Source organism: Mus caroli, unplaced genomic scaffold (assembly GCF_978045245.1).
Source record: "Mus caroli unplaced genomic scaffold, Mus_caroli_1 scaffold_12, whole genome shotgun sequence".
In the NCBI taxonomy this organism is placed as follows: domain Eukaryota; kingdom Metazoa; phylum Chordata; class Mammalia; order Rodentia; family Muridae; genus Mus; species Mus caroli.
In genome coordinates, this window is record NW_028227267.1 from 22,436,725 (window position 1) to 22,461,312 (window position 24,588).

The window sequence follows — 24,588 nt, forward strand, 5'->3', positions numbered from 1 at the left end:
CTGTCATCTGTGCTGAATGCAGCGTAAATGAAACGCCAAGGAAGCCCTAACTACCTTTTCATTTTCCCCTCCTAACCTAATTTAGAGAGCGTAAATAATTTCCCTGTTTGTAGGCCCAGCTGCTCCTGTTCCCCATAGGGGAAACTGAGTAAAGACCCAAAAGCTGTTACAAATGCTACCAAAAATCCCTGCTTACACAGAGTGAATATGCATTCAAAATATTGCCAAAAATTGTTGATCTGTTGTTAGTAATTTATACAATCACTGCCGGTGGACTTTTATTACTGTTATTATTATTACTACAATTATTATGGTTTTATGTTGTCATTTGAATCTTTTGATGGTGACATGTCAGTAATTTGCTGTAATTTCCTGCCACCCACAAACCTTGTGAGATTTCTTTCACTGTGGCTGAGTATAAATTAAGTGACATTATTTCCTACCTGGCCCAGTGTGTTGAAACAACATTATACTTTGAAAACCCCAAACTGGAGCAAGTTCCTTTGTGCAGCCCTGCCTTCCACTGACAGCCCAGCCCACCTGCTCAGGTTTAGCTGCAGTGTTGGGCATGGACTCCAACCTCAGAGAAGCCGCCCCTGTGTCCTAAACAAAAGGAACCAGATAGCCCAAGAGTATAGGGGTGGTTACATAGTCTCTGCAGAGACGTCCTGTTGAGGCACAAGTGCTCTTTGACTAATGGCAGAAAACAGTGTTGTAATTCCATGGGAGGTGAACATTCCATGGCCACAATCCTCCCTTTCCCAGGATGCTCAGGCCACTTAAGCAAAGCCACGGGAAATCTCTCAAAACCAGATTTTATAAGTGAAGAATAAAGACAAGCAACAAACAGGTAGGAAGTAGATTTAAGATGGCATTCTGCAATAGATGCAAAGTGTTTCCTTTTTTCTCTCCCTCTCTCGTATTCTGTACTGTAACAGAAACCAAATGTAAACTACACAGGTCATACCCAGGAGCAGCAGACCCCCCCAGAGCAGAGAGAGGTGGTGTGGGCGGTGTGCAGATGGCTCATTCATGGGAAATCTGTAGCTCTTCGCCACTGACTCCAGCATACAGTGCTCACCCATGACACCGTCATGACCCTTGTGGCAAGTACACTCATTCAGATACCAGCTAAACCTCAGCTCAGGGGTACAAGGAGGACAGGATGTGAAGGTTTCTGTGCTGATGAACTCTTGGTTCTAGGATGGGACCAAGCAATAGGCACTGAGGTAAAACATCAGGGTGGCAGGGGTGGTAATGGCTAGGAGCTGAGACTTTAAATGGTGTTCTGATTCAGACTCTCCATCACTGGGGAGAGCCCTCATCTGGACTGGCTGATTTTTGACAGGAAACGACAGAGATTTCTTTAAACTCTCCTCTGTGACCTCTCAGGGGATAGTTACCAAGTTCATGAAGACCTCTAGTACAGGCTTAGAACCCACCCATGCTCCCCACCTACTGTGTGTGGAGAACTAACTGCAAGTTCATGAGTAACCAGCTCCATCCTCCAGCATCCAGCCCATGGCTCTGGCCAGGCACATGGAGGAATGTCTGGGGATGGGGGCCATGTGTGAGCTCCTCTGATGAGTGAAGGCCTCCAAAGGCTGACTACTTCTCCTCACAACTCTCCAGCAATCATTATTGCTTCATCAGGGTGTGTGTGTGTGTGTGTGTGAGAGAGAGAGAGAGAGAGAGAGAGAGAGAGAGAGAGAGAGAGAGAAAGAGAGAGAGAGAGAAGGGGAGGGGAGGGGAGGGGAGGGGAGGGGAGGGGAGGGGAGGGGAGGGGAGGGGAGGGGAGGGGAGGGGAGGGGAGGGGACTAGGGGTAGGAGAGAAAGCACTAAGGAAGAAGGGAAAGAAAGGAAGGAGGGAAAGGGGGAAAGAGAAAATCCATCTTTATTCAGCTCTCTACAGAAATCTTTAACAGCAGAGCAGTAGACTTAACCTGACTTCAGTCCTTTGCACTCACCTAATTCAGGAGAGGCCCTGTTGGGGAGATTTGGGCAAAGCTCATAGCTACTCTAAGCAGGCCACAGCTTGGCATGGGTGATGTGCTCATTCATGTAAAACAGACAGTGAAGGGTCTGAAAGGCCCCACAGCTTCTCTGCTGTCCAGCTCCAGAGTATCTCTTTTTCCTCTCTTTACTTGAGATGTCTCTGGCCGAAAGAAAGAGTTATAGCCCTTATCACTAAAGATTCCATTGCTCCTGACCCTAGAGTTGAGATCTGTGAGTCAATTAGCAAAGCCTTGGTAAGCACTTGTGTAGGTTCTGACACTGTGGTAAGCACCAGAAATGGAGGTTAGCTGGAACAAAGAAAACACACAACACAGCCTTAACACAAGAACGAGGGTCAACAGTCAGCAAAAATGACAGAGAAAAGTATCCATGGGCACATATAAAGCCACCATGCCACCAAAGTAGGTCAATACAATTTGGGGCAGAGGGGTGTTCATCCTAAGTACCCAAAAGGCACAGAACAGACAGACAGGCTTTTTAAATGAGGGGGCTGCCCAGTTTCCCTTTTCCTGGAACTAGAAATTTCTCCCACAGAAGAGAAACCCAAAGCACTGTGGTTATGACAGTGCTCCTGTACTGAGAAGCTGGGCTTCCCAGAACTTATCCAAAGAGCGAGCACCCACACTCAGGAAGCCTAGTACACTCCAGAAGAGAATGAGAAGGGGAGGGTCCTAAAAACACATCAATCAGAGTATCTGAGCCTATAGGACCTCCCTGTTAGAGAATGAGGCTAGCAACTGGGCCTGGCACATTCTCAAGCCTACACTCTCTGATTTGAAATAATTAGTCTCACACTCTCGTAGGGAGCCAGAAGAGTCCTACCAATACTGAGGGAATGACAGAAAGGATGTGAAGTCACCACGTTCTTGCCTATAGGATAACAAAGGCCAAAAGAGGACTAGTGGCTATGGTGGGAGGACGGGACAGAAACAGTATCTACCAATCCTACAGCAACCTGGCAACACAGGGCCCCTGGAATCGGCATCACATATATGGCCAAAAATCTTTACAGGCAAAGATATTATATTATGACTAAGATGCTGTGTTATTGCTAGTAAGAGTAAAATGCATACAGTCTATCTCAATATGTATTGAGAGAGCTGTTCGGCTGTAACACCAGAAAGTGCATTGTTCTATAGTTGTGGAAGCTAGGAGAAACCTATATTCATCATCATGTAGAAGTGTTCACAATGTGTTTTATTTTTAAATGCTGCCTTCCAACCTCTGGGCATTAAACACACTCTAAACAGAGATGCCTGGGGTGGTTAAAAGCCCATATGTAGGTTGAAGTACAAGGCTGACTGACAGCTTCAAGCTTTGGGACTGTGGAGAGCTGAGATGCCCCAGAGCCAGAGCCAGAAGTGCCTTAGATCAGACATTCTGAATCTTCTTAATGCTGTGACCCTCTAATATAGCTCCTTGTATTGTGGCAACCCTCAACCATAAATTTATTTTCATTGATACTTCATAACTGCAATTTTGCTACTGAGCAGTGTCTTGGTTCCTTTAACCATTGGAAGTATGTGTTTTACGATGGTTGTGACTCAGGTTCAAAATCACTGCCTTAGACTATCTTTAGTCCCCTTAAAAGTCACCTCACACCCACCTACTGAATATACCCTCAAAGCCTTTCAACTACTGGGTAAATACTTTGAAGGGTATTTAACTTAACTGACCAGTGCATTCCATGAACCCCAAATCAAAGAATGTCATCAGACAACATCTGAAACTTACAACAACATTCTAACCACTTAGAACATTGCCTGACGCTACAACAAATGCTTAGGAAAATGACTTGGTTCATAAAAATGGTTCTTTCTGCTATATTAAGTATTCACTTATGACTGCTCCTATGCTGAAATATGTTATTTGGAGCAACCAAAATCCATATTTCTGGGCCAAAATTATTCATATTTGGTCATAATAAATGACCTCTTATTCCCTCTGAGAAAAGAATTGTGTTTCGTGTCAACAGTGTTGTTCTCCAACATGGGGCTCCAAGGACAACCCTTGAACAATACAAGACAGAAAGAATAGCAGGATTGGTTAAGTTACCATGGGCCCTTGTGTCTAAGCATTTCTGCCTCCTCATGTGGATTCTGAGGAGTTCTTTCTGGGACCCAGATAACTCATTTGTTTTGAACATTGGTCCACTAGTTTATTCTGGGATGGCTGTTGGTTATCTTCTGATTTTTTTCCCAGAGAGCTGTAGTTGTTTTAGGAAATCTAGTCAGAACATGGGTCTTAGAACCTTCTGCCTCTTCTCCTGGCTTTGCACAAATTAATAATTGCATTTTCTGTGTCTTCCTTGTTACAACCTTGCTCACTTTTAGCTTAAAAACTGAGCAAGTGCCTGATCATTAAAACACCAGCAGGAAAGGGCATTTGTTCCCTCTAGCCCAGCTTGGTAGAGGTGTCAAGCAAAAGCCCCTAGAATATGCAGATGTCTCACAGGAAGGCCAAGACATCATATACCCTTCTTGAGTTAGATAGAAAATTATCCTCTTAGACACTAAGACAGACATAAGATATTCACCTATGTCTCAAGCCCCAAAACACAGTGGGAGAAACTAAGCCACGGTGAGAGTCAAAGGAATTACGCCAATGAGCAGCATAGAAACCTGATACAAAATACAGTTCCCTCCAGCTGTCACAGAAGGTTGTAATTCTCAGTGAATGAAAAAGACACTAAAGTGGGAAAGAGAAATTCCAAGATGAGGAACATATTAGATTAAAAAAAAAAAAACCACATCATTTAGTATTTCAGCTGGCTTCAGCTGGTTTTACATTTGATAGTAATGTTAATTGAACTTGCCAAGGTTTTTAAAAAATAAGGAATATTTGACATTCTCATATTCTTCATCTTGTCTTGTTTTATGCATGGATGGATGTAGTAAAAATTATTTTTAAAAATCCTGGCACAGGGCTTCTTCCCCCACCTCAGACCATTTATGTTCCTGAATGAAAGACACACACCGCCTTTATACTTTTTCAAATATGCCTCGGGCAGCACAATAGCCTGGCAGCTGCCTACCCTCCATGCTGTTAGAACCCACCTTTTTATTGATAACCCCATTATTACTCTGTTTCGTCTGGGCTGCTCTTAACCCAACAGGCAGCCCTCTGGGCCGTGTTCTCATGGCCCTTAACCCATGGCGGCTCTCCTCCTGCATGTTCTTCTATTTCACAAAGGCTTCCTTCTGCTCCCTCCTTGTGGTCCTCTCTCTCTGAGCCTGAGAAACCCCCACCCCACCTATGTCTCTTCTTCCCAGCTATTGGCTCTCCTGGCATCTTTATTCACCAGTCTGAATTAACTCGGAGAAAGGGTCCAGGGGCTACATGCAGACTCCAAGTCTTAGGGGTCAGCACTTAGCATTACAATAGATAGCAAAAGACAGAACATCAACAAATGTGTGTGTGGGTGTGTGTGTGTGTGTGTGTGTGCGTGCGTGCGTGTGCATGTACAGGCCAGAGGACAATCTCAGGCATAGTCCTAATGAACATGAACACAATACACTTTGAGACAGGGTCTCTCATTGGCCCAGACCTCAGCAATTAGGCTAGACTAGCCAGCTAGTGAGCCCCAGGAATCCTCTTTTCTCTGCCTCCCAAATTTGAAGGAAGGTCTTCCATCCTTAGTCTCCTCCATCCTCTGATCCAGCTTCTTCCTCCTGCAGTCTCCTCCATCCTCTGATCCAGCGTCTTCCATCCTTAGTCTCCTCCATCCTCTGGTCCAGCTTCTTCCTCCTGCTCTACCACCCTTACCTTCTACTCTCTTTCCCAACAAGCCCAATGGAAGCAAATTGCTTCCAAAGAAAAGGCTGTTATTGCCTCTTTTAAGATAACAATAGTGGGAGAGGCAATCCTGGTACTATCTGAACACATGGGGCAAATCCAGGTAGAAAGCTGTTCTCTGAGGTTCCCTCACAGGGATTTGCCAAAGAAGGTCAAAGTGCTCCACTGGCAAGATTTCCCTAGAAAATTTCCTTCCTAAAGATATCTCCCTCCTACTGACCAGCTCTTAAAACTAGGAGGAAAAATTATTTTAATCTGTATAAGTAGCTTTATCTTTTCATCTTTTTTTTGTCTTTCCCTGGGTCACTCTTTACATCTCAGAGACATTGAGATGTAAATTGCCTACCTTGTTTTTTGCTGAAGACAATCTGATTTATTATAATTCTACTATGTATTCTTTAATCTGTGCCCATGGTAATTATTGATTTCATGTCCTTATTTCTATGTGCTGTTTTGTCTGCTGGCCCCTTAGTCTGTGTCTGATCTAATATTCTCATTTGAGACTACAATACAGAGGTTTCTGGCTTTCATCTAACTATCTGCATATGGATATGGGAATTTCTGTTTTCCTCTGCTTCATGGAAGAAAATCATTAACATTGCTATCTCAAGCCCATTTTATCAAAAAGACAAACTTACAAGTTAATCATCAATCCGGCTTGTGGGGAAAAAGGGAAGTGTGTTTGTTTATTATTTAGACTGGGAGTCTCATATTGTATCCCTGTCCAGCCTGAAACTTACTATGTACATTAGGCTGGTCTAGAACTCATAGAAACCTGGCATCTAGGAATGGCTTGGTCCTGGAGACGAGACTGGGAGTGACAGGAGGATGAAGAAATCACAGACACAAGAACTGGGATCAGGTAGACTGTTCACACTCTGACAGCGCAGCATCTTCTCACAGAGCAGACAAAGCTGCTGCCACTGCTTTCTGTACACTCTGGCAACATTTGCGCATGGACCAGAGGAACACTCTGCCAATTCCTGAGGCTCTGAGGCACTGGTCTTTATCAATCATCAGTATTCACTCAGACTTCATCCTACTTATTCATTCACTCAGAACTTTCTCTACTCTCCACAGACATCTACCTGCTTCTGCCTCCCAAGTGTACTTAAAGGCACTTGCCCAGCCACAAGAGAGCCTTTTTTTTTTTCAGTATTTTTTTCAATATATTCAGACTTCAGACTCCCCTCTCTCCACTCCTCCCATTCCCACCTCTCCTCTCCCCTAAATTCACTGGTCCTTCCTTTCCCCTTCAGAAATAGAAGACCTCCCAGAGATATCAACTGAACACGGCATAACACGTTACAATAAGTCTTAGCACAGACCAATCACATCAAGGCTGAGGGAGGCAACCCAGTAGTAGGAAAGGGGCCCCAGGATCCGGCAAAAGAGTCAGAGACAGCCTCACTCCTGATGTTAGGGGTCTCATAAAATACCCAAACTAAACAACCACAACAAATATGCAGAGAACCTAGTGTGGACCTTTGTAGGCTTCGTGGTTGCTTTCTTCAGTCTCTGTGAGACCCTATTAAATCTAAGCAAAATTTAAGATAGCAACAAATGTGTTAAGAGTTTTACTAAGCAGACAGGTGGTATTAATTTATTTCATTCTGTTAATAACTTAGATCCCTATTCATTTTCAGTTGGTAAGTTAGTTTTGCTGTTTCATGTGACTAAGTTTTAATGTAAAAGTCATAACAAATAGGTTTATTGGTGTATATGTTTCTGTACATTACATACATATACATATATGTGCATATATGTATATATACATATGTACATAGATAGATAGATAGATAGATAGATAGATAGATAGATAGATAGATAATGTATCTGATGACTTCAGATCCTGAGAACTTACAATTGCTCATTATGGACTTAATTTCTACAGAAGAAAAGCAGGAATTCTATGAACATTTCCTGTCTCATACTTTTCAATTTGCTATTTTTTATTTAAAATTTAAATTTAAATAAAAAATTTAAATTTTTAATTTTATTAGTTCTTTGAGAATTTTTTACAAATTGTTTTGATTACAGTCACTTCCTCTCTCAACTGATCCCAGATCCAACTCTTCCCCTTCACGTCCAACCTTATCTTTCCTTCCTTCCTTTCTTTCTTTTGTTCATTCTACCTCTAACTAATTGTGTCAAGTTTGCACTGCTCATATATTCTAGGATGTGTGGCCTTTTACTGAAACAGTTTAGAAATTATCAACAAAATTGTTGATTTCATTTCCAACTTAATGCACAGCCTTTGGAAACTGTCTTATCAACAGTTCTCAACAGTATTTTGAAGACAGAAGTATTTCCCCCCATAGCCATTAGCCACTCCTAGCTCCTGCTGCTGCTAGAGTCTGCCTTTGCTGTCTCCGGCATCCCGTGTGTGCAGTGTATATATTTACATTGTGGTGTAGATGCATTTTATAATCATACATATGTAGACATACATCAGCCAAGAAACAGCTAAAGAAAGTTGCTTTAATAGTACCTCTGGCTTCTAGGAAGACTGGCGTAAATCTCTTCTGGAAGGGAAAGAAATCCATTTTTCTGAGAAAGTAAATGTTTATTAAATGCAAATACTGTATCTGTTACCCAGGAAAAACGACCCACGGCATGTGGAATTTCTAGATAAAAAGCTTTCAAGTCCGAGGTTTCTCCAGATAAGCTCCTATCGGGGAAGTGATGCGTGAATGCGCTGAAATTGAATTACTGTACAACGGCAATTACTTTCCACAGCACAGCTATAATAGGAATCAGTTCCACAATGAACAGCAGGTAGCTGGAAGACGGAGACCTGAACACAAACTCTAAGTCTCCTTTAGTTCTTCCAAGAGGCAGGAGTGTGTGGTTTTAAGCAAAACACTTTTCAAGTGCCCAATTTCTCATTTTACCAATGGAAATCACAGAGCAAGTGCAAGAGATTAGGTTTATTTTCAGCTATGAGCTGTGAGTGCTTGGAGGAAAGTATTAAACATCTCATCCCAAAGGTTTGAAAACAACAAGCTCTTCCTGTCTTGAGTACAGTTACAACCTGCTTCCTGTGTCTCTTCCCTGTCTGCCCTGGAGTTCATTCTGCCAGATGCATCCGATTATTTCACTAGTAAGTTAAATACTTAGTGTTCTGTTTTATAGTCTGCCAAAGCAGGCTCTATCTTTCCATGACCCCTCCTCACTCCAGATATGTGTTTAAGTTTATGGTGGGGGGGGGTCTAAGATCTGTAGGACTCAGCATAAAACCAACCCTGCCCTTTGCAGAAACCAGGTCGCCTGAGAAAATGGGGCGAGGGGCTGCAAGCCTGCCCAAATCTAGGTGGAAGGCAGGGTGTCTCCGCATGACCCAAGGCAAATGCCACTCTACCGATGCCTTGTTTCAGAAATGAGGGTGTACCCTCACAAATTCTCCACAGTGGCTCTGCCTGTTCAGAGTTCCCTGAAGCCAGAGTAGATGCTTTCAGGTGATTGACAGCTTTGGCTGCTCCCAGTGAAGGGCCAGATCCGAAAGACAAAGGCTGAGGGCTGCCTGCCCACATCACCAAGACCAGGAAATAGTCTACCCATTGCCTTCTGCCTTCCCTCAAATCATGGCACTTTTCTTAATGCCAGCGGCTCAGCAAATAGAGGAGTCATGCCAAGTCTGCCTTCTTTCAGTATCTCAAATAAGTTCTGACTTATGTCATAGGCAAGCAGCCCAGGTGTCACTTAGAATGGCCCAATGGGAGTGTGCCACTGGCAGAAGGCAGGTGCATATTATTTCTACTAAATTCAGCATTTGGAGAGGCTCCTTGAGATGCTGATGAACTGAAAGCAAATTGACTCCACTCCTTGGCCATTCAAAGGAAGCAGAGGCTTGATATCAACAGCTCAGCAACATCCATTGAGAGCTGGGTAGCATGTACATATTTGAATAGAGAAATTGGGAGATAATGCCTTGTGCATAGCTGTTGTGCACAAAAGCAAGCGGCAGCCTTGTTCCTTCAAACAGTCTGGAGCTAGCCTATGAGTGGATTTACAAAAATTATTCAAACTACCCCTGGCATTAAAATTGTCCAGAAAATAGAGTTAAGAAGAGCTGTCATAATGACGGCACCATTATGTTAATAGCAATTACAGAGGCTAAGGTTATTTATAATTTGCTAGTCCGAAGGGGGAAAAAAGTTGCATGTAGTCCATTACCAGCTGTATGACAGAGGTTATATAATGGGCAGGCCACTTTAGGTTTCACATTTACCTCAGACATCTGACGGGCAGAAAAATAGGACTTTCTATGATAGGATAATTGCATAGCAGAGAAGAATTCAAATAGGGCCTGAGCATGATAAAATCGCTCTGATTCAACTAATCACCAGGCAAAGTGATGGAGGGAAATGATGAAATCAAGCCAGAGAGACAGAGAAAAAGAACAACATTGTTCAACAGCCTGGAGATGACAGGCTGTGTGTGTGTTAAAGGTCTGGGTTACTGGAGTCAGGTTTCCTCAGTGCTAATGGAATCTACCTGTGTAAGCCAAAGACAGTCTACAGCTCTGGACAGTTTCAAGGTAGTCCACACAGCGGCGGTACTTTTAATAGTCACTGTGGCTTGCAAAACAGGTTTTCCTTGTATGTGTTCTTAAGTCACAATGATGAGTGACATCAGACCAATAAGCTTGGGGACACTTTCAAGGATGAAGAGAGGAGGAACGTGATCTGATGCAAATTACTAGGGGTGGGGCAGAGAAGTTGGGGAAATGACAATTTTTAAAATCTGTTCTGTTCCTGGCCCATTGTCTACTTGGTAAGATTCCAGGCAAAAGAGCCTGCTCCTTTTGGATTGGGCCATCCTAGTGCAATGCTGCAAAGGGTAGCTACAGGGCAAACCTGAGGTCTTTGGCTGCTCTAAGTGCTCACAGCCCCCCCCCCCCCCCAAAATGAAGCTTTCTGCTCAGGAAGCAAGGTGTCCTTACAACATGAAGAGTCACAGTCATCCCTTCTTTGGCTTCAAGATAAGCTAGCAGTTCATCCAGATGGACCATGCCTTTTGCTGCTGCCATCTATGCCCCAGTACAGGGGAACGCCAGGGCCAAGAAGTGGGAGTGGGTGGGGAGGGGAAGGGGGTAGGGTATAGGGAACTTTCCAGATAGCATTTGAAATGTAAATAAAGAGAATATCTAATTTAAAAAAAAAAAAAAGACTTCCCAAACCCACTGGGAGCTATGGCACAGCGGACTAACACTGCCTAGGAGGGATCAAGCCTGGGTTAGTCTCACAACAAAACTAAAGGTCTGTGGGTGAAGAGAACCACAAAAAGCTGAATGCAACTCCCATAATGTGGCAGCATCCAGTTTGCTTACAAAGGGTCTGTGTACATGTTTTAAAATACAGAAAATACGCGTTTCAGAGTGTGCAGGCTGGCCTTATCCTGGGAACATTTCCATTCACCTTCGTTTTCCTTCTCAAAGAAATCACACCAGCCATATCAAATAGGGTTTGTTTGGGTTTTTTGTTTGGTTTCCTTTTTTTTTTATTTGAATGTCACTAATTTAAAAGCAAAATGGTTTCAAAATTAGGCAATACTGAATGGCTAAAGTCAGTTCCTATTCCCTCCTGTCCCCATCCAGGTGCTTCCTGCATCCCCACGACTCCATCTCTATTACATGTTCACAAGACGGGAAAAGCTTTATCCAGACGTGCACGGAATGCTTTCTGTTTGGCAGGCATTAGACTTTTCAGGGATATGGAGCAGCACAGCTGTACTCTTGCCTTGAGGATATAGAAACTAAACCCCACTGAGCCCTGGAGTGTGACCTGGGCAAATGACTTCACACAGCTCAGCTTGTATGCTCATTTCTAGGACAATGATAACTCCCAGGGTTGACACAAAATCTAAATGGCACAGCATAACCTTCCAGCTCCTGGCCAGGCGCATCATGCGCACAGTAAACCTATAAGCATATACTCTACATGGCTCCAGGGAGATAGGAGCAGATACGAGATCCACAGGGGCCTGCTCAATGGTCCTCACCAGCCTCCAACCTGGGATCAAGACAGAAATCTGGATGAGTACATCCCAGCCCATGGGTAGTCCACACTGCAAAGAGGTCATGGTCCAGGATCTGGTGCTTCTGCGAAGAACATTGTACCCTCTGTCAGGTGCCCCACATTCCTAACACCAGGGCTTTCTTATCTATCAACTGTCCCTAAAACTTTCGATTTACAAAGAAATATAAATGAAAACAGTAGATTTCTTCACTGAAACTGTTAATGTTGTTACTAGTGCTCAAAACAAAATGAAAACGAGCCAGATATAATGCCACTCCTGCTATCCTAGCACCCAGGAGTCTGGAGCAGAGGACCTGGAGTTCCAGGCCTGCCAGAGAGAATTCTGAGCCAGCCTTGACTGCACAGTGAGACCTTGTCTCAAAATAATAATCATAACAAAACAACAACCAAACAACAACAAAAAAGATAGCTCAGCAGATAAAGGCACTTGCTGCCAGGCCCTGCCCATCTGAATCTGATCCCTAAGACCCATAAAGCAGAAAGAGAAAACTGACTACTATAACATGACCTTAAACCTCCAAATATACACTGTGGCATACGTGTACCCCTCTAAATACATATATACATACACACAAGTTTGTAGAATATGTAACTGCAATTAAAAAAAATTAGAACCCCCAAATCACAAAATAAAATGATAACTAAAACAATTATATATATTATGAATATATGTGTGTGTGTGTGTGGTGTGTATGTGTGGGTGTGTGTGTATATGTGTATGTATTTTTTTTTCCAGGAAAAAATCATTCAGATGTCACTGAGAGGGGCTGTGAGCTAATATACCCTTACTGAAACAGAAATGTTTTCTTAAGCACAAATAACTTAAGGTTTGTTCAGAGGATGTTAGATGCCTTCAGGAACTTCCCATTAAGGAAGGTAGAGTACAGTCTAGGATACTAAGCACATAGAGGTGGTAAGAAATGTGGACTTGGGTGACCTGGCGCCCCATATCAATGCGATTGCAGAGATGCTCCATAGCTTTGTCCTCTCCATCTCCCTTTTGTAAACTGCAGATGGCAACAGAACCTCCACCATGGGGGCTGACAAAGACAACATAGGTGAATATTGGCAAAAATCGTTAAAGGGATGCCCATCAAGGACTGCTTGATTTATTGTTGATATTCCTGAACCTTCACTGCAGTCATATTGATTTCAAAACCTGTAAACAACTTAAATGGACAAACAGGTAGCTGCAGAAGCAGTGGGATCAATTAACAAACATGTAGTCAGCTGTCCAAGGGAATCACAAAACACAGTGACATGAGAAATTACCAAAGAGCAGATGAAAGAACCGGAAAAAAAAAAAGCTGGATCAAAAGACAAGCAGGTGCCATAATTTTCAAAATTGAAGAGAAGAAAAATATAAGCACAGACATAGAAATCCAGAGAAAATAGACTTGAGAGAAAGCACACAGAAGGCAGAAATCACAGTTTTCTATCATGTGGCCACAATTCTAGGTGAAACTTCATGTGTGATAGTCAATCTTGATTCTCAACTCCATAGGATCTAGAATCATCTGGATGAGACAAGTCTGGGCTTGTCTGTGAGGGAATTTCCAGATGGATTTAACTGACATGGGGCGGTCTACTCTATATCTAGGTGGCACCATGCATTAGACAGAATAAAATGAGCAGTGAGCTGAGCACCAAGAGTTAAACATAAAGCAGGAAGCCAACTCAGCAATCAAAATAAAAACAAAGCAAAAGACCCATATACCTGCAGTTCCCTTCATCCAGCTGACATGAAACCACAGTGAGCTGCTTGGATCAATACAAACATTGTAATCTCAGTAGCACTCCAATAAAACAAGGGAACATCCAACTTCTTCCAGACCCTCTATGGAGGGGTTCAGTTCCACACTGTGGCAATCGGTTTGTTTGTTTGTTTGTTTGTTTGTTTGTTTGTTTTGATGTAAAAACACGAGGTAGTTTAATGGCAGAGCTCCGGGTCGAAAAGTATCTCATGCAGGAGACAGTGGATTCGACCGGCAATCGTTTTTTAAAAAGATGTTTTACAGCTATCCAGTGAGCCACAAGGTCCCTGAGTGACCAGAGAAGTTAGGAGGCCATAACAGAGTTGGAGGGACCCATCATTTGCAACCTTTTAATGGAGGCAAAAGATCCAAAGAGAAAAACTGGCTTTGGCACCCCATGCGTGAAGAATGCAAAGAAGAAGTGCTTTTCTTGGCCCCCAAAGTGAAGAAATGGGAAGGAGCATTTGTGTGGTGGGCAAACTTCACAACCTGGTTCATCAGTGCCAGTCCCCAAACACCAGCTGCCTGTGTTTCTCTGCACAATGTGGTACAGATCCTGAAAGACTCACCCGCACTGCCTCGGACTTCTTGTGGAACATCTCCTCCATGATCTTAGCCAGCTTCTTCACCAGTTGGAGACCGTCGATTTCTTCAATGGCAACGTCTTTCTCATACTCTTTGTATTTCTGTGAGGAGAAAGGGCGGTGTTAGAGGCATGCGCTTCTAAGGTACCACATGTGGATGGTTTCCTCCGATGGATATAAAAATAAAACGTCATCAACACCATGTCTGTTAGAATCGGAGACAGTAGGTTGCATCTCATAATAACTAAAACAACCAGAGAAAAACCTGAAAACTGAGCCTGACTCTGACCAGAAGCTGACATGGCACCCAGGAAAAAAAACAGTTGTCAGCTGATCAAACACTGGCTCATCCGAGGGATTGTCCTAAGGGCTGGTTGGACGCTTGTTCCCTCGTCTTCTCAACTTAAGATGAAGTTTTCTTTAAAAACCCATCTCGTACACTGGAGATCAGATCTTCCCACACATTAAACAACATAAGTCATATTCAGGAAAACTAACACTGGTCCTAGGGCCATTCACTCATCACTCATCCATGTTTCCTCTCACATGTGGAGTCTTTATTTCGGGGGCAAGGGTGGCGGTGAGAGAGAGTAAGACATAAAAGCTGAAACAGGTATTTGGGAAGATTAGCGGGAGGGAGAGGGGAAGAGAAGAGAGTGATGGGATGAATATGACCAGCTATACACACACACACACACACACACACACACACACAATACCACAATGAGGCTGGGAGTCAGCTATCAGAAAAGGATTTGCTGCGCAAGTACTAGGATTTCAGTTAAATTCCCAAAACATAAGTGAGTGATAATGATGGTGGTGGTGGTGGTGATGATGATGAAGAGGAGGAGGATGACGACCAATAGCAACAGAAGCAGCAGCTACCCCACTGCCACCACCACCACCAGGCAGGGTAGCACACACCTGCAATCCCACTACTGGGGAGATAAAGACAGATGAATCCCTGAGGCTAGCTAGTCAGCTGGCCTACACTACTCTGCAAGCTCAGACCTTGCCTTAAAGAAGAAAGAAAAAAGGAAGAAAAACAAAACAAAAACAAAAATCAAACAAGGTAGATGGTACCTACAATTGTTCTCTGGCTGTGCACATAGTTACACGCTGGCTTGCTGACCTAGTGAACTTCCTGTTGCTGTGACAAATCACTCAGAACAAAGGAGTGAAGAAAGGATTCATTTCCACATAACAACCCACCACTGAGGAAATCGGGGCAGGAACCTGGAAGCAAGAGCAGATGCACAGAGCATGGAGACGTGCTGCTTACTAGCTTGCTCCCTGCTTCTGCTCAGCCTGCTTCCATATACAGCCCAGGACCACCTACCCACACACTACAAACAGCTGGCTGAGACCTACTCCAGCAACTAGCAATGCAGAAAATTCTCCCAGCCAAGTCCAAAGAGGTGACGGGGCAATTCCTCAATCAAAGCTCCCTGTTCTCAGCTGTGCCAAATTTCCAGTCAGGAGAAGCCAATTACACCTGTGTGCGTGCACGCACACGCGCAAACACACACACACACACACACACAAGAAAGTATCACAATGAAACCTCTAATTGTATGTGCTGGCCACTCACTAATTTAGAAGATAATTATCATACTCTGATAACTAATTTGTTTGAAACAGCAATTCTAAAAGTGGTCCAGAAACTGCTGAGGGCTCCTCAAGACCCTCTTGGGGATCCATCCAGCCCCCTTTCCCAATAGCATACCTAACTGACTTTGGCTTGCTTTGTGGGTAGCAACAGATAACAACAATAGACTGATGCAGACAGACACGTGAGAATCCATATGTCTCTGCTAAGTCAAACATTAAAGAAATTTGCCAAATAAAGGGAAAAATTCATACCATTTATTGTTCACAAAATGCATGCTTAACTAATACATTTCTCATCTTTTAAATGAGTTTTTCTTTAGATTTCTTAGTTTTAAGAGCTAATGTGGTAAATATTAATAGATATAGCTCATGTGAGCAAAAGCTCTGGTGGACCCTGAGTAGTTTATAAGAACACAAAGGGATCCGAAGACAAAAGTTTGTTTGAAAAACTTCTCAACTTTGTTCACATTAAGTGGAAATGCTGCTTCTTGCTGGAATCCCAAAAGGAGGTCACGATGCTCTTATGTCAGTGTGAAAACAGCATCATGATGCTCACAGCCTTATGAAAAGGCCGAGGAGGCACTGAACCTGGGACACTGAACCTGGGGCACTGAACCTGGGGCACTGAACCTGGGGCACTATGTATTGCTTCACTTCAGACTGAGTTGCTAACACCTCACCTCAAGCTTCAACTTAGGAAAATTGGAGGTTCGTGCTGTGGCTTGATTCTGTGGTCTCTAGAGAATTATTTTTAAGAGATAAGTCAAAATTTAGTGGCAGGATAATTTCCAGAGCTTAAATATCTATCTTCTCTTCATTTCCCCACTTCCTCCTTTAAACACGGGAACTAGAAGAAGACACCATTTTTCCTGGCCAGCAGAGGCCAGCCTTCTACCCAAGGCTCAGCTAAAAAAATAGTATATGCTATGTCACTTAAAACACATCTCTTAAGAGAAACACTCCTCCATTGTTGGTGGGATTGCAAGCTTGTACAACCACTCTGGAAATCAGTCTGGCGGTTTCTCAGAAAATTGGACATGGTACTACAGGAGGATCCCGCAATACCTCTCCTGGGCATATATACAGAAGATGTTCCAACCGGTAAGAAGGACACATGCTCCACTATGTTCGTAGCAGCCTTATTTATAATAGCCAGAAGCTGGAAAGAACCCAGATGCCCCTCAACAGAGGAATGGATACAGAAAATGTGTTACATTTACACAATGGAGTAGTACTCAGCTATTAAAAAGAATAAATTTATGAAATTCCTAGGCAAATGGATGGACCTGGAGGGCATCATCCTGAGTGAGGTAACCCAATCACAAAAAAACTCACACAATATGTACTCACTGATAAGTGGATATTAGCCCAGAAACTTAGAATACCCAAGATATAAGTTACAATTTTCGAAACACATGAAACTCAAGAAGAATGAAGACCAAAGTGTGGACACTTTGCCCCTTCTTAGAATTGGGAACAAAACACCCATTGAAGTAGTTACAGAGACAAAGTTTGGAGCAGAGACGAAAGGATGGACCATCTAGAGACTGCCATATCTGGGGATCCATCCCATAATCAGCCTCCAAACGCTGACACCATTGCATACACTAGCAAGATTTTGCTGAAAGGACCCAGATATAGCTGTCTCTTGTGAGACTATGCCGGGGACTAGCAAACACAGAAGTGGATGCTCACAGTCAGCTATTGGATGGATCACAGGGCCCCGAATGGAGGAGCTAGAGAAAATACCCAAGGAGCTGGGGGGATCTGCAACCCTATAGGTGGAACAACAATATGAACTAACCAGTACCCCCCGGAGCTCATGTCTCTAGCTGCATATGAATCAGAAGATAGCCTAGTCGGCCATCAGTGGAAAAAGAGGCCCATTGGTCATGCAAACTTTATATGCCTCAGTACAGGGGAGCCAGGGCCAAGAAGTGGGAGTGGGTGGGTCGGGGAGTGGGTGGGGAAGTGTGTGGGGGACTTTTGGGATACCATTGGAAATGTAAATGAAATAAATACCTATTTTTTAAAAAAGAAAAGAAAAGAAAATAGAACAACAACCAAAAAAAAAAAAAAAAAAAAAAAACAGGCCAATAGTAAGACATTATTGGACTTGCTTTGGTGGTTGAAGCATCCATGCCACAATTCTGTGATTGTGGGAGTCTTAGCCTTTCTGGATCATCTTGTAAATTTAAATCCAAGCCTAGCTTTAGATGAAAGGAAGAAGGGAGAAGAGGCAGAACAGAAGCTGTATAGAACCATATATATAAAGACGTGAGACTCTGCTCTCAGATCATTCAACCAGGATTACATGACAAGCTCCTTCTGAAATCAAGAGACATTTGAACAGCAGGGCTTCTAAGGTTGCCCATGTTTTCATATTGGTCAGAATCAGGGATCGATTGGCAATGCTGAGCTGACAACCCACCAGACCTGGGCCATGAGTCCTCAAGACTTGCTGTTCCGGACTACATGTCTGGAAGCATTTTGTTAACTAGCAAGCCAATGATGTTGACTTCTTCTCTGTATAATAAATGCTACACTATTTTCATGTGCATGCAAACTCATGGGAAAGAATTTGGAATAAGATAGGTTTATCCCAACATGCAGATATTTCACTTAATATGACAATGCCTTACTTGATAAACATGTACATTTCACATTCATATATACATATACTCACGTGAATCAAATAAACATAAAGCTATGTGTGTTTTAGACTATGTAAATTTAATGCAAGAAGGTATAGTATATAATATCCTAGCAATTTTCAATGTTTTACTAATTTTGTATCTTCTTTCTTGATATAATTACATAATTTATATTTGTTGACTCGTTTTTGCCTTAAAAATGTGGCCTCTGTACCTTTAGACTTTATTTTCATGGGATAGAATTAAACTGTAATTGTGCAGTGAAAAAAAAAACCACATCTCTTTCCAGTTTTGATTTCCAAATCCTTTGAGGCAATAAAACTGGGTTCTCAAAGAAGAATTTGGGAGGGTGGATGTGCTACTTCCATGGCTGAGCATGTGTAGGTTGACCCTGGCACAATACAAAAAAGTTAAGCACTTTTGTCTCACAGCAAAGAGTGAAGTAGAGAAGGGTTTTGCCAATTTCCTAAGACTTACAGGAGACCCCTAGCAGCCAGCAGTGAGCCAGAGCATCTGACCTTGGGTTCTAGAAGCCGCAAACCCCAACACCCACTACCAGACACCAGCAAAGAAGGAAGTTATATAAGAACAGACAGTTACTGAAAAGTGAGACCTCTGTCCTGAGCACCAGGGCCAATGAGTTCTTAGAATGAAGTTGATCCTGAGATATAAATGCTATTTCTGGGTCATCTGAGAGCAGAGCAAGGTGAAGATCTGCTGCACTGTTTAATAGACATTCTGAGCAGCTATGTGTGCAAAGGCCTGTGATGGCCCAGGAGTTATAGGAACATCCTTCACCCTGATCCCCGAGATCATACATAAAGATTAGATGAGTTACTCTTGGGGCCTGCTCTCGTGAATCTCTCTAGGAAATTGTTACTGCTCCATTTCCTACTCTCTTCTTCATAGCAAAGCTGTTTTGGCCCCCACTTGAAACCTAGCCAGAAGAAGTTGGACTTATCTTTTCTAGTATTGTGGCCCTTATGGTTACTAAACCACCCATAGCTCATAGTCATAGGGATTTTTCTTAATAAGTCTTGATGCAGAACAGATATGGGATGACAATGGTGGTGGCGGTGGTAATGATGATGAGGATTTGATGAGGATACACTGTAATCTGATAAACATGAGATACAGGCAAAGAGGTAGGTGCACTGTCCTTTGGCTCTCTAATGGTGACATCTCCCACATGTGGGAAGTTGCCTGGGATGCTGGACCCTGAAAAGCCCAACCCTAGCTAAGAGTACTCTCTGGTATCTGAATAAAACTTCAGTGACAATCACTGGAAACTTTTCCTAAGTTCAAAAGCCAGCCAGGTTCTGTGGATCTGGGGTTTTCCTCTGTTCAACAGATGTGCTCCAAAGTACACAGCAGGGACCATGTTTTATGCCCAAGGCTAATTCAGTACTGGGAAAAAAAAAAACCTTAATAAAACTAACAGCAGCCTCACATTTACAGAGGGAGTGAAATGAATCTTTGCCTTCAGTGATTCTATGATGTCAAGAGATTTAGAAAAAAATGTACTTCACTTGACCCTTTTGGTTTTCTTATGAGACCCAGTATTCTGGCCTTAACATTGTTCGCCAGCATTTCTCCTCTAATCATGAAGGGAGTTGACTTATTTAACCCTTGACTTTCCAGTAAGATCTCCCTACACCTCTCCCCTGAACCTTCTCTGTGAGGAGACTGACCAGCCGCCTAGGACAGCTTGTGCCTGTGTTACAGTCACCAATCTCAACACAATAGGTGTCAATCCAAGATCCTAGATCTGGGAATAATTGAGCAGTTCTCTGTTTTTCTCCTTCCCACTGCCCACTACAGCTCAGATGCCAACAGACACTTGTTGATAATGGACCAAGTGTGTTCTACTCTCTTGCCAACCTGAGGAAGTCACCCTGCCTTCTCAGGATGCTAGTGCCTGCTGGAATCAGGACAGGTAAATGCTTTGGTCTTATCAGGAAATGTTTGATGTCACTAGAATCAAAAGATTTTGAAGAAGACGGAGAGAAACCCATGAGTGTCAAGACTTAGGGGCAAGCTTTTATTGGCTTACAGCAGTAAAATGCACCAAAAGCCTTAGAAAAGATCCTACAAGAAGAGACCAGTCTGATGGGCAGCAAAACATGTCCACACAAAACTGCACCAAAGAATGAAAAGAAGGTGCATATAGTGTGTTGTAAAATAATACAAGCAATCCTTTGCCTATTTCTCTTTTAAATCAACAACCTGCATGCATACAGCTAAAAGGATATCTTCTGTTTAGCAGCAGGTTATGCAACCACACACTATTTATTTTTCTCTCTTTTTTACATCTATATTTTAACTTTTATGGTGAGAATATCATTTTAGGAATTAAGAATATGAAATTAGTAGTTCTATTTAGAACAAAATAGGGGCCCCTTCTGTTTATTTGCTTATTTTAAATGTTTTTAACTGAAACAGAATACATCCCCACTTCTCTTCCCCCTACTATACATCCTCCCTAGAATCCTTCTCATGCCCCCACTCTCAAGTTGATATCATAGTCAAGACACTAAATATATAGATAAGAAAAGGTATTGATAGCTGCAAGAATTGCATATAAATGAAAATCCATCAGAGTTACACCTGATTTCTCAGTGGAAACTCTGAGAGCTAGAAGAGCCTAGGACAATACACTCCAAGTACTAAAGCACCACAACTGTCAACCTGGACTATGATACCCAGCAAAACTAGCTGCCATAGTTGAAGGAAAGGGGGGGGGGGGGGGACACACCTTTTCATCATCGAAACAGCCTAAAAAATTCATGAGCTTATTCTATAAAGGGAGAATCTTAATCCAATCAAAACCCCTGCAGATAAGGCAGAATCTGTTCAGCCCTGCCCTGAACACATTTCCTGCACCTATCTGTGCTGTTATTAACAGTCTGCTAAGAGTTGGTATTACCTGTGTGCTGCAGTAGAGAGCTGAGGCAATGGAGGGTTTACTTAGCTGGTGGAAGTCAAAGGTTTGGAGAGAGATTTTAAACCTGAAAAGGCCTGACATCTAATTGCTCAGACTTTTGAACTTTTTCTTGGTAGGGAGACAACAGATTGACAGCCCAAATATTTACAGACGGGCTTTGAAAGGCCCATTTCATTCCCATAATCACCTGTCTCATTGATTTTGTTGTCAGCAGCAGCTGAGACTCTGAAAAAGAATCAAATATCAAGAATTGGGGACAGTCACTTGACAAGAGCTGCCCAAAAGCAGCTCAGAGAAAGCAAACACCATGTGAGAAGCACAAAGGATATGCTGGCAGTGGCCTCCACTCTCCTCAGGCCCTACAAAGGCGACCATAGTGCCAGGGTGAAGGAGTATATCCAGATCTTGTCAGTCTAAACACCTAAGGGAAAGGAGGAACCCACTTGGAAAGTACCCTGCAGCCTCCATGAGAGATTTTTCCATTGTCACCTGTGTTTGCAGCCTCCTCTTGTTCTGCAAGGCACCAAAGAAGGCTTTTAGTAAAGCCTTATCTCCTCCCCAGAAACATCCCACACAGCTGTGCAGGCATGGTACCAAGGAATGATTGTATTACTAGGGACTTCTGTCTATCAGTTATCTTCCTCTGCAGAAAGGAATTGGGGAAGTACAAAGAGGACCCCAGGATCACACAGCAGGAAGACATGAAAGAATGACACAAAGGAAAGATATGGTTGGTTTTCCATAATTAAAACTGGAGCCACCACACTGTGCCCCTGTTTCTAATTCTCCATTTGTTCCACAGACTACACTTTGTGTCTCTGGTAAGCCAGGCAGGATCCTGGACACCAAGCCCATGACAGTGAATGAGACAAACCCTGAGGAAGCCTGTGGTTCTCGGTAAGCAGGAGCTGTGCGTCAATGGACAAAGATGCACCCTGAGGGGGTGGCCAAGGTAGTGACTGCCATCTTGAATGGTTATCAGGTTGAAAAGTACTGATGATAGTTAGGGAAGAGTCCATGAAAGCAGAGCCTAGGAAGGTCCAGAGTAAGAGGCTGCCCATGACTTAACTAAGTTTTCTTTCTTCATGTCACTGAACCACAAGCAGCTAAAGAGGGAGGCATCATGAAAGGCAAAGCCAGGGAGTGCAATGTTGAGAGCAGGCAGCTTGTAGATAGGACATCTGGAGTCACCAAAGGACTTGGGGAGAGGACACACTAGTGATCAAAAGTGGGGGGAAGCATAACTTCAGTGCATAAAACAGAGGGAAAAATGCAATCCTAGAGAGAACATCCTAGAAAGAGCAGAGAGCCAAGAGGTGCTTCCCCCAGACATCGATGAGGCTAATGGTCAGCAGAAACCTTCTGAGCCTCAGTGTCCTCATTCAGAACACAAGGAAAAAAGATGCTCCCCACCCCAGCTACCTGAGCACTGCTCTCTAGACTCATCTGTAAAGGGCCCAACATGATGACAACCTACAAAGGACCACCATAAATCCCAAGGGTCCCTTGTTTTTCCTTCTTGGTCCCTCTATTCCAGAGGACTCTAGTGTTGTCCTACCAGTGCCTCTCTGAAAAGAAGTCCCTGTTGGAACAGCCAGTTCCACCCAGGGTCTTTGATGATGCTCACACTTCCAGCTCTGCTTTCTCTGCCTCTCTGCAGGAGCTGAGATGCTCCACCACAACAACCCAAGTGTGCCTTTAGCCAAGCATCTAGGCAGAACACAGACCTTCAAAGATCACCTCTTAGCATTTGTATCACAGAAGAAAGGTGAGCCCAATAAACTTTGCCTTCCTCTGTCACAAGGGAACATATGAGTCTTCCTACTCCTTTTAGCAGAATCAGTGTTTGGCAAGAAATCCCTTGGTGAGCTGAGAACATTTATCACTGTAGAAGGGAGACATAGAAATGCATTATTTCTGTAGCATCTATTTTGCCAGATCATTTCACACAAACACCAGCAACAGCAAAGCACTATTTCACTGTCAAGACACTTAATGCTGCTCATACATTTGGGTCATTTTTTTCCCTATATGATAACTGCATATCTAGAAGTGAGTCACCTGGAACTGCCCCCCTGCCCATGCACCACCCCAGAGGAAGTGGGACATGAGTGTGGAGACCTCTGAGCAATCACAAATGATTGGGATAAAAGCCAATCATAAAGAGGGGCTCTAAATATGTTCAAAATCAGGAACCAGTGCAGAGGTGAGATGCAAAAGTGGCAATGGGGAGTAGGACCACAGGCCTCATCCGGCTGGATCAGCGCCGGGGTAGCGGGAGCACAGGGTTGCCTGACACCCGCCAGCTACCCACGACCCCCGCCGCAGGATTTTGGGACTGCTGGTGAGTGGAACACAGCTTCTGCTCCAATCCAATTGCGCGGGACCTGAGACTGCATTAGTTAGGGAAGCAGAAACCGGCCTGAGTAGGGCCACAGGCCTCACCCGGCCAGATCAGCGCCAGGGTAGCAGGAGCGCAGGGTTGCCTGACACCCGCCAGCTACCCACGACCCCCGCCGCAGGATTTTGGGACTGCTGGTGAGTGGAACACAGCTTCTGCTCCAATCCAATTGCGCGGGACCTGAGACTGCATTAGTTAGGGAAGCAGAAACCGGCCTGAGTAGGGCCACAGGCCTCACCCGGCCGGATCAGCGCCAGGGTAGCGGGAGCGCAGGGTTGCCTGACACCCGCCAGCTACCCACGACCCCCGCCGCAGGATTTTGGGACTGCTGGTGAGTGGAACACAGCTTCTGCTCCAGTCCAATCACGCGGGACCTGAGACTGCTCTGGTTGGGGAGAGAGAAATCCGGCCTACATAGGGCCACAACCCTCTTCCTGTCAGAAAAGCACCTGGGCAGCTGGGGCGCAGGGTCTGCTGACACTCGCCAGCTACCCACAACACCCGCCACAGGATCTTAAGACTTCTGGTGAGTGGAGCACAGCTTCTGCTCCAATCCAATTGCGCGGGACCTGAGACTGCATTAGTTAGGGAAGCAGAAACCGGCCTGAGTAGGACCACAGGCCTCATCCGGCTGGATCAGCGCCGGGGTAGCGGGAGCGCAGGGTTGCCTGACACCCGCCAGCTACCCACGACCCCCGCCGCAGGATTTAGAGACTGCTGGTGAGTGGAACACAGCTTCTGCTCCAATCCAATTGCACGGGACCTGAGACTGCATTAGTTAGGGAAGC

The 24,588-nt window shown here is 43.9% G+C and overlaps 1 protein-coding gene across 2 annotated transcripts in view; it reads right to left on the reverse strand.

Annotated features, from left to right (window-relative positions):
* Positions 1-24,588, reverse strand: part of Cacna2d3 (calcium voltage-gated channel auxiliary subunit alpha2delta 3) — an 857,083-nt gene that overhangs the window by 649,629 nt on the left and 182,866 nt on the right. For both annotated transcript variants that reach the window (XM_085828480.1, XM_085828479.1), the window contains exon 3: positions 14,176-14,292. In XM_085828480.1, the coding sequence (XP_085684606.1) occupies positions 14,176-14,292 (117 nt within the window). The remainder of the gene's footprint in view (positions 1-14,175; positions 14,293-24,588) is intronic.